At 49.0% G+C, this 11,031-nt stretch overlaps 1 protein-coding gene across 2 annotated transcripts in view; it reads right to left on the bottom strand.

The window, feature by feature from the left end:
• The window catches only part of TNFRSF21 (TNF receptor superfamily member 21), a 38,557-nt gene extending 27,986 nt beyond the window's left edge, over positions 1-10,571 (bottom strand). For both annotated transcript variants that reach the window (XM_017745034.1, XM_008641821.2), the window contains exons 1-3: positions 10,284-10,571; positions 4,947-5,601; positions 2,766-3,263 (exon numbers count right to left, since the gene is read on the bottom strand). In XM_017745034.1, the coding sequence (XP_017600523.1) occupies positions 2,766-3,263; positions 4,947-5,601; positions 10,284-10,331 (1,201 nt within the window). In that variant the 5' untranslated portion in view covers positions 10,332-10,571. The remainder of the gene's footprint in view (positions 1-2,765; positions 3,264-4,946; positions 5,602-10,283) is intronic.
• Between the last annotated feature and the right edge of the window lie 460 nt (positions 10,572-11,031).

Raw genomic sequence — 11,031 nt, 5'->3', positions numbered from 1 at the left:
CTGGAGGGAGGTCATACAGCTGTGGGAGCACTGCCAGCAGCCAGCCCAGGGGCTGCACCCCCAGCCACAAAGATAGTTCACACACTAATTGATTGTTCTCTACACTCCTAGTACAACCAAAAACCAGGCTAGCACCTGAACCTGGGGAGCAGCTGTGGTCCTCACATCTCAGGAGGCTTTGCTCTGGTTGCCTACCATGGAGGGACCCACACAGCAGCACAGGAGGGGAAGGATTTCCCCTCTGCAACAGCCTGAAGTTTGTTCCTGGCTAAACTCACCCCTGTCTGAAATGCTGCTTCAGGATGAAGCACAATTTGGGAACAAACACTGCTGAAGCAGTAGAAAGCTAAGCCATGATGCAGCACCTCTACAAAATGTCTCAGCTGTACAGCCAGTTATTAAATAAAAGGTCAATTCCTTTATGGCACTACACCTCTCCTTTCAAGTAAACAGCCTTAAGAGCCAGATGTTTCAACAGGAAAGGCAGAGAGGGATTTATGCACCACCGCAGAAGAGAATAATTTGCATTCTGACACGGCAGAGTAGCATCACCAAGTAAGAGCTAATGAGCAAGGCTCTTCCAGCTAACGCAACACAATTTGGTTTGCACTAAAAGCAAGACAAAGCATTAATTGGTTTGTGCCTGTTTGCCTGCCTTGATTGCACAAAGTTCATCTGAGGACATTCAGTGGCAGGAGGAAGTCACGAAGCCACCCGTGACAAGAGGGAACCTGCGTGACTGTTGCAGGAATGACTGGGAGTAACAGAGCCATTCACCTCCAGATCAGAGAGGTTCAATCACACCAAGATGGTTTATCACCTAAGTGTGGTTTTGCTGTTACATCCAGCTTATTTCCTGAGACAAAGGGAAAACTTAGTAAGGATCTTGCGAAATTGATGCAGCTGTTAATGTGACAGACAAGGCTGGAACAACTCACCCTGGGAAGCACAGGATGACACATGAATGATGCTGTCCCCCAAAGGATGACAAGATCTGGGAGGTGAGGTTTTATCTAAAGGGGTTAAAACAGGTCATTGCTCTCCACGTGAACCTTCTCTTACCTACGTGGTTTCTTTAACCTGAATCATTCTTAGTGACCCAACACACAGCAGTGCCCACAAAGGCAGCTCTAATGTGGCTTCCAGAAGGCAGCACGGGCACTTCAGCATGGTCTGAAATGCCAGGATAGAATCCAGAGCTGCACTTGCTGAAAGCAGCATGGTCTGGTCCCTGCACTCAAGCATTCCCTGTCTGGTACAAACTGCCCTGCTCTCGGGTGTTTCAAGAAACAGAAAATCATCAGAAATTAACCAACTGCTAATTAAAGTCTTGGGGGAAAGGGTTACTACCACTCGTTTTTGACCTATGAATCATGGCCAAACCCACGTATTCCTGGTAGTGCTCACAAACAAGGATGTCTAATAAGGTTCTGCAACTCCACTGCAGATCACTCACCACGGTCTCGCAGACCATGCTTTGGGTGCCACAGATTTTAGGGACAATGGAGTGCAGGGGTTATGGGAAAAAGTTTAAGAAACTGCAGCCCAAGAACACAAAAGAGTTAAAAGGAAACTGATAAGCAACACAAATATAAGAGAAGGCAGAAAACCACTTCCAACAAGACCTTACTGGTTGTATAAATGAATTAATGAGGGCAAACAAAGTGTAGGTCTATTAATCAGCTTTCAGGAAGGTGAAGAGAGTACAGTACAGAAGACGCCCTATTCAAAACCTTCTTTCTTTGTACTTGAGCACTCAAGGATGACTTTCATCAAGGACTGATCTCTCTTAAACCTTTCAATCTTTGTTCAATCCATTCTTTGTTTGCCCCCCCTTGTTAAATGTGCTTTTCTAAAGGTTAACTGTGAACGGATGTTTAAGGTTGAGCAAGGTCAACCCCAAGTAAGGACTCGTCACTCTACACAGGATACGCGAGGGCCAAAATTGCCATGGGGGCTTTGCACAGGAAGAACTGCGCATCCCACTAGGGAGATCATGGCTGCTTGGTGCTCACAGTCACGACACCATTAGTTTATCACTGATTTTTACAAATTTCAGCTTGAAGATCACAGTATGTCATCTTTAAAGTCTCATCAGAAAGCTGGCAGCAAATCATCCACTAAATCAATAGGATACACTACCAAAAAGAGAGTCCAGGCAGACCTGACGACACTCGTGGAGCTGTACACATCCACGACTCAGCCTTTAAGGATAACCTTTCTGGCTCCAGTGCGAGCAAAGGGCTTGGGACACAAGCCAGCAGTTGGGATTTAGGGCTAAGAACTGAAATTGAGGCGGTGCCAAGAGGTGGGGGATGACTCAGCCTTCCAGAAACAGACAGGGGTGAGGGGATAAAGGACAACATGAAAGACAACCAGACCCATGCCTGAATCACTGGGAAAATAAGGACCATGTGAAACAGAAGAAAAGTGGAAAGGGAAGAGGGAAAAACAAAAGGTGCCTTCATTCAAAATCAGTCACCAATGGAAGAAGGGTAGAAGCTGGAGAAGCTGGGTGAGAAGAAGAGAAGCTGGAGCGAGCAGGTGACACTCCCTCCATTAACCCTTCCTTCAGGAGCAGGGACACATCACGGGAACTGGAAGGAGAAGCCAAGGATGAAGAAACATCTGAGAAACCATGAATGGGCTTTGTCCTCACTACAAGACCCACCAAATGAGGAAAGCCACTAGTCACTGGCTGTGGGGGCAGCCCCTGCACAGCCCTGGGCTGGAGTGGAGAGGATACCACAGTCTCTACTGCTCACCGTGCCCGTTGCAGTAATAGATCCACTTCTCCCTGTTCTGTGTGGGGGTGGTGGACTTTTTCATAATAGCTTTTTCCACAATGGCACTGGGATCTTGCCGGGGTCCCTTCTTCAGAGTCCGTGAGCTCTTTCTGACGCTGCAGACCACGATCACCACCAGGACCAGCAGCAGGAAGAGGACGATCATCCACGGCAAGTGCTCATTGATGTCGAAGTGCTGGTGGACGTTCTGAGAGCCTCGCCGGGGGGGCCTGTATGGGACGCTGGGCTTCTCGCCCCCCATCATCTCCAGGGATGGCTGCTTCTCCAGCGCCTGGCTGGTCTGCTTGTGCCGGTAGCTCTGGGCCTGACTGGTGGTGCCGGAGCCCATGAGGGTCCCACCGATGCCGTCCGTCTCGTTGGCTGAGGTCTCGTTGTAGTACCGTGCCCGCTCCACCATGCTGCTGGACGCGCGCGGCGCTGGAGAGGGGACAAAATCGGGAACTGAAGAGTTCAGACCTGCGGGAGGAGAAGAGAGTTGAGTGTCACGGCCCCAGAGATGCGATATGGCATCACATCACGGGCTAAGACCTGCCTGAGCATCGGCTTGGCCAGCAGACAGAAACCCAACGCCAGGCAGTGAGAAAGAGTAGAGGTGAAGTTGAGGTTTGCCTCTGGGAACAGATGGGTACAGTTACAGAGGGAGCTTCAAGGTAAAACTGACCCTTGCTGGTTAAGGCCAGAGGCAGCTTATTACAAAAAATGAGTTATTTAAGGCATGTTGTCAGTCTGTGTTTGTCCCACATTCAGCATTTATCAGAAAACCAACAACTTTGAGCAAGTTGTTTTTACTTTCTTAGGTTTATGAACACTGGTTTTAACTCATTTGTGGAATTTCATGTTTGGACTAAAAGTACAAAAATACTGGCAATTTGTAGGCTTAGTATCTCTCCACTGGGTTTGTTAAGGAAACACAAACATTTTTTTATCAGCCCTGCAAGCAACTGCAGGTGAATCAACTATAAAATAGGTCTCTGAAGCAACCAAACTTCCTCCCAAGAGCTATCTTCCGTCTTTATTGAGTTTCCTTATCAACCAGCACCTCGCAGGTCCCAGCCAGACATGAAATACGAGCCAAAGCCTGCCGAGAAGTGGAAGAAGGGCTGTTGTGACAAAAACTATGGATTATTTTAAAAAGTCATCTTTTGAAGATTGTATCTCATCACAGCTGAGACAGAGTGGGTGTATTTGTCCGAACCTGGTTTTGCCCCCAGCTTGGTTACCTTAAACAACCTAACCAGGACACAAACAGTGAAAACTTCTACGTAACTGTCGACAGTTGATTGCAAAGTTCAGGAAACACCCTCCTGTACACTCCCAGTGATACCAACACTAGGGCAAGCTTTGAGACTTAACAGAGGTGAAGCACTGGAAGCGTATGACTGTCAACACTTCCCTGCTATTGTATTTACCAACTCAGCTGTTGAGGTCATCAAAAGTTGCATTTTTAAATTAAAACGCCTCATCTGAGACACTGCAGGGAAGCTGCTTTCCAGGGAGTGCAGAATACCACCTCAAGTGGAGTCCTACAGCACCCCTGAAACCAGACACAGCTAAGGCATCACCATAAAGGCTGTGATGATGAGCCACTTCCAATTAAGCAAGAGAAGGGGAAATTCCATATAGTAGTTTTAAGAGATTGAAGGAAAAAAGTTACAGGACAGCCCAGGCTCCTGCAGGGCTGTTACAGCAATGGTTCCCATTCAACCAATACTGTGACACAGTACAGAGTGAAATGCAGCAAGGAAAGCACAGACACAAAAGCAGTGAATCCATCAGAGGAGGAATCTCCCTGCTGCAGGGAGACCATAGCAGGGGTTTTCCTGCTGCATCCCAACCCAGGTTCACCACAACTGCACAAAGACTTGTGCCAGCACATCACAGAGGTGGGAAAAGAGGCTGAGGAAAAGTCATGTCCTTTCAGCCCAAACAGCACGACAGCCAGAAGTCCAATCAGGACTTCAGTCTTAGTGAAAATGTTACTAAATGTGGTTTAACACAAGTGAGGGCAACCCGATGCCATGAAGCAGTAGTACCACCTTTAGACCAGGTTGTTTTTAACAGCTTAACACCAACCCTGACCAAGGAAGGAACACAATCCCTCCATCAAAACCACACCTGTGTTTCAGTGGTGGACATTACCTTTGGGAAGATCAGCAGTTGGTGGAACTTCATAGGGCTGCTCACCCGCTTCGGTGCTTGATGAAGTCAAAGCCGTGTTCGGAAGGGACGCTGGAGAACCACAGATGTTGTCACTCTCCTTCGTCCCCGGCTTGATGACCACCATGTTTTTCCCAAAGCAGTCAGTGTAGGGTTTGCACTTCATCACACTAGAAGGCACATCAGAAAAGGTACCACGAGGGCACGGCTTGCACCTGACATCTTCAGTCTCGGTTCCTTTCTTGCGGACGCCCCAGCCGACCGGGCACACCGTGTAAGGGACGCAGGTATCGTTCGTCTGAAACGTACCAGACAGGCAAGTGCACTCGCGGTCAGTCAAGGCAGTACAATGAGTTTTCTCAATCATTGGCAGTTCACAGGGTTTCCTACAAGGGTGGCACCGCTCTATGCCATTCTCATGCTTGGTAAAGGTCCCATCTGGACAGGGGCTACACTCTCTTAGGGTACTCTTCGTACAATGCTTAGACACGTAGGTTCCTGCAGGACATTTGTCACAGGTCAGCTCTTCGTTGGTGGCACGGTCGAGGTGGCGGTACTTGCCAGGGGAGAGGCTGATGGCATTCTGCTCAGAGGTCAGCTTCGACTGACCATCAGCGGTGCCAAGGAGCATGAGCAGCTGGAAAACAAACAGGAGGTATCAGCCAACAACAGCATGCAAACAGAGCCCTCTCTGCCAACGACCCCTTGTAGGATCACAAGGGATGTGCCAGTGCTGTGGGACCATGGACAAGTTACTATGCCCATGGGAGGGACCTCAGCAAGGCTGGAGTGGAATGGAACCGGTGCAGGTGGCAGCAGGCTCTCCAGACACCTCCCCAGCTATGATTATAATTGCTTAAATTTGACACCACGCTTCTCAGTGAAACTAAGCATCATTTACACTGCAACCCTGCCAGGGTGGCAAATACTGCTAATTGTGTTTCAGCAGTACGTGCTACCTGGCCACCCCAGGAGAATTCAGACCAGCTTTGCATTTCAAGGCTGAGAGGCTCCAGCATGAGGCAGGCACTCACCGACAAGACAAAAAAAACATGCGGATGGCAGCTTTGACCTGTAAAACTTTCCTTCTCTATTTGTTCATCTGCACTTGTTCAAATAGTTACCTTTCTGAGTAACACAAACAAGGATGAAATCCAGGCTAGCGGCTGTTTCTGGACTATTTCTCAGCTCCTCTGCCTTTCCATGATTTTTTATGGCTCGGTGCAAGTGTTGGGTTTGGAGAGACCGCAAGGGATGTTCTGCTTTGAGTCTCCAACCACATCTGAACCTACTCTAAACCAGCTGCATTAGCAACAGGAGAGAAAACCCGGTGCTATTTTCACACTCTTCAAAGAACTCTGCTGTAACTCAGCTCCTCATTGCATCAGACACAGGTAAAAGGACACCAGTTTTTAGACACTGAACTGGAAACTGGGCTTTGCTATAAATCCATCTATCTCTACTGACTTCCAATCCCAAAGCTTTATTTCCTTAACTCCTTTGCAACAATGCTGCTCCATCACCAAGAGAAGCTCCATCTACCAAGAAGTATCTCTGCTTCCTCCAGAGGATCTCTGGTCAATGGATTTAATGTCAGTTATGGCAGTGAAGATAAGTCACCAAGAACAAAAGACATATCAAAAGAAAGACTGACACAACCTCAGACAGCATGCAAAGCAATAGGAAACACATTTCCAAACAGCCACAGGCTAAGTTCAGAGGGAGAGAGGGAACAAGTCAGCATTACCCAGAATTTTCAAACATTTTCTACACTGAAGGTGAAAAGACCAGAGACCCTAACACTACTCAGCTACAGAGCCAAGCACATAAATCACTTGGCTGTGTTATACAATCCCTTGCCTCTTGCTCTGCTACCTATTCTGGGCTATCAGCCAGCAAGAAAATATTCAGAAGGAAAAAAAAAAAAATAAAAAGGGCTCCCAACGACATGACTCTGCAGAAGGCACATCGCAGCAGAGCCACAAGCTGCACCGCGTCATTTTTGGTGCAGTCTCTTGCTTCCTGGAAACACATAGCAAATTTTTGTTTCACCTGCTAAATAATTTACGGCTTGGGATTTGTACAAAACACTTCACTTTTTAAATTTTTTTTTAGTTAGTTAGTTTTCTCCCCCTGAAGCAGCAATTACAGAGCAGGCAGAAGCGGGCAAGCCCGCAGGAGCTGACGAGGATCCTGCAGCGGCCAGACTAATTACGGCACATCAAATTAAAAAGCGGGGCTGCCCTGGCAGGCAGCAAAGGCTTACAGGATGCATTTTACTTTTCCCCTCCCCTAAGACATGATTTAACAAAGTGCTTAGCTGGGTCTAAGCAAACCTGCCACCCTCCCCTGTAATCTCCCTGACGCATCCCTGTATTAGCAAACTGGCCACTTAAGGTGGCAGGAGGGGTCACCTGTGTTACTCACCCTCCTCCCGTGCCAGCGCTGAGCAGGACAGGGTGATGGAGAGGCAGGACAGGCAGTGGCTCTCTTGCCTCACTGAGAGTGAGCCGTGTGCTGCTGTCTCAGATCCTAATTTCTCCCTCTGCATCAAGCCAGACCTCAGGAAACCCATGGACAGCCTCACTATAAGCATGTGCTACAGGTTCCCTCCTGTTCTCCCTGTTCTTCCCATCTTCCAGCATCTTCCCATCCCTTGCCTGGGTAACTAAAGTCTGTAATAGCACTAGGTTTGAGTTGGCTTTTTTGAGGTTTTTTTTTAAACCCTATCTCAAGAAAAGCAGTGCTGGTATTTTTGAACATCTCAAGATCTTAAGCTGCACATGCACTTCCAAGCTTAGGGAGAACAGCGAGTTCCAGTGGGGGATGGCTAAGCAGCATTGAGCATCTGCTATTTATTCAGACTGGCATTTCTGGTCCCTAAAATAATCAAACTACTCAGGTTGTGCAGCACTCAGATCTCTGAAAGAGAAGTCCAGAAGCAGAAGGACATCTTCAGCAAAAACGGGTGTCTGCCAGCTTGGTCCCTCACCCTCAGGGCTCCCCAGCAGCACGCAGACCTGGACCTTTCTGGCTGACACTCCCAGTTCCAGGAGAAAAAGCAATCAAGTAATGAAGCAAGCTCTGCTGAGCCACTGCACCTCATTTCATTACTCTGGTACCAAAGGAAGTGTACAGGGTAGCAAAAAAACACAGGAAAAACCACAACTGGTTCAAGACAACACTAAATAACAGATTTGGTTTCAGCAGTTTCAATGATGCTCTCCATGCCCAATGCAGAAACAAAGAAGGGTTTTTAATGGGACAGGGGTCCCTTTTCACAAGGGTTAAGCAGGACAGTGTGGCTGCAAGCCCAAAGAGCATCCCAACTCAGCACCAGGACCCTGCACCACACAGGCAAAGGCACCTCCCAGCCACCTTCACCTGTTTCAGCACATGAAGGCTTTATGGTGTGGGGAAATCAGATCAGGCTGGGGGACACGATCATTCTGACCTCCCCACACCAGGAAATATTCAAACAAGGGGACCTTCACATTCAGCTGCACACAAACCTTTGAGGCAGCAGCATCCCACAGCTGGTGTGGGCACGACCCACCTCAGCACCACTCAGCCCGATGACCCCATCTCAGTCAGTCTCTGTGCTGTGCTCCCATCACCCTTTTTCAATAACTGTGCTGCAGGGAGACCTGACAGGCAATCTGCACAGGAAACAGCTCTTAGGGGGCCACAAACTACCTTGGCATGTGCAGAGAGGATGCAGCTGCAAACACCTGAGAAACCTGTGGCTGGCATTAGGGGTGTTGGAACTAGATGATCCTTAAGGTCCCCTCCAACCCAAAGCCATTCTATGATTCTATGAATACTGCATCTCATTCAGGGACCCAAACCTGCACAGTGAGTCAAAACACCAGCAGAAAGTTGGTGAATCAACTTTCTGTCCTGGAATTTGTGCCCTAAAATGCTGCAACACCGAGATTGTCATAATCTCAGGTTGTGTACAGGGCTGCCCTGCTGCCAGCCCTGTGGGGACACAGCAATAAACCTAAAACTAAAGTAAAAATTAAAAAAAAATGAAATTAAAAAAAAACCCAAAACACAAACAGCAGCTAAACACAGGGCACTTGATCCTGGTAGAGAAGAGCAGGAGCAGAGTCCTGCAAGTGAGCAGGGACCCACAGTGATAAACTGATACTCTGGGAATGGTTTCCAAGCAAAACCAGCAGAATTTGGTAGAAACGGCAGCTGGCTCTGTGGCAATGCCTTGGCACAGGTTGGGGATGAGCTGCACTGCCTGCCGCCCTTCCCGGAGGTCAGCTGTATCCTTTGCCGACAATAATGGGAAAGTGCTTGCAACATTAAAGTAAAAGAAATACATAAAAACACCAGAAAGACAAATAAACTGGTCTGGAAGTTTTACGGTAACTTGGACAGGAGGAGCAAACGTCCTGCCCCGATCACTGTAAAAAGGATCAAATTACTTAGTCCGAAAAAAGTTGCCTGTGAGGAAAGTACTGAAGAGCAAGGCAAGTTTCTGCTTCTTGCAACATGACCAGCTATTTCAGCTGCTTCGGGGTTTGTGAAATGAGAGCTCAGGACTCACTGCTCAGCAGTTCCTTTACTCCATCTCAAGAGTGAAACACAGGGAGACGAACAAGCCAGAACATCAGCAGCACAACATCTGGTCCCCATGACGGAAAACCCAGCAGCCAACCCTGCAGCCAGCGCAGACCAGAGCTCGGAAGCATCCCCCCCAAGCCACGGTTTTGCTCCGAACAGATGGAATCCCCCAGATTTCCAAAAGCCCCAAATTGAAGTATGGTGATGTTGCGCTGGTCCCAGGCAAGGACAATGGGGGAGATAGTGGAAACCACCTTGCAGCAGTCAGTGGGGTCCCAAAAAATCCACCAAGCAAATGAAATCACAGCCAATACCAGCCCCACACAACGGCTGCCAAGCTGCTACTGCTCCAAAACCCAGCAGCCAGGCAGATTTGGGTTTGCTGCACTAGTGAAAGACCCACCAGCTATCAATTTGAACATACTCCCTCGCACAAACTTCCCCCAGGCTGGGAAGACATTAACTTCTTGTGTGACCAAAGGGAGATTCCCAAAATGTTGAAGGTATCAGATGAAAACCCCGGGAGGATCCTTGCCACCTCACAAGCAAATGGGAATTTTGCCTTGCTTCCTTGTATGATCACACACATACAGGTGCGAGAACACACATGCACAAGTAACACACTTATGTATTTGCTCAGAGTCTCTCTTCATGCCCCAAAATTGCTGCTGTATCTCCCCACACCTCTATATCACTACTTTTTCCCACCTCTTTCCTCTACACCCACCATTCCCAACTGACCTCCAGGATCCCGGCTGGAGCTGCATATCTCAAGCTCCCCATCAGCATCTCATCTTCCAGCAGCAGCACTGGCTTCTGCGGGCTCGCTTCTCCCAGCGGGAATCCAGCATTCGGGAGTGCACAGCCAGCACTGAGCACGGACCCCGTCTGCTCCGCCACTGCGCCAAGTTCCCCTTCGCCTTCAGAACAACGAGGCTGTTTCCCGGCTAATGCCCTTCCAGCTTTAGATTATTTGTTGTTTACTCGGATTCCTGTCGAGCCAGCGCCAGCTTGCTCAGATCCACCTTGAGTTTAACAGCAAGTGCTCTCCTCGGTTACACAACCCAGCCGCAGCAGCTGCGGCGTCTGCCTGACACACCGAATTACTGTCTCTCCCCAAACAGACGGGATGTAGCCCTAAAGCGCTGATTGGGAAGTGCCCTACCCGGGAAAGTAAATGGGGAGATAAAGCTCCCGGAAAACATTTCCGTGATAAGTCAGGGCAGCCGCCTGCCATTCGCAGCGGGGAGGTTTACTGCCTGTCCAAAGGGAGGCAAGAAAAGCAGCTGCGGAGGGGGATGGATGGATGGATGGATGGATGGATCCCTGTCCAGTGCCGAGCTTCAGGAGCAGCGCAGAGAGCAGAACAAGGACCCGCTCAGCTCTGGCTGTGCGGCACATCCCTGGCTGGGGGTGGCCGCCGCCGCCTGCGCTAACATAGGCATGGGGAGCATGGACATCGCAGGGAATATCGCACCCAGCCGGCGTC

This window comes from Corvus brachyrhynchos, unplaced genomic scaffold, assembly GCF_000691975.1.
Source record: "Corvus brachyrhynchos isolate BGI_N302 unplaced genomic scaffold, ASM69197v1 scaffold116, whole genome shotgun sequence".
Lineage (NCBI taxonomy): Eukaryota > Metazoa > Chordata > Aves > Passeriformes > Corvidae > Corvus > Corvus brachyrhynchos.
Note: the sequence above shows the minus strand (reverse complement) of the source record. Positions and strands in the feature narration are given on the sequence as shown.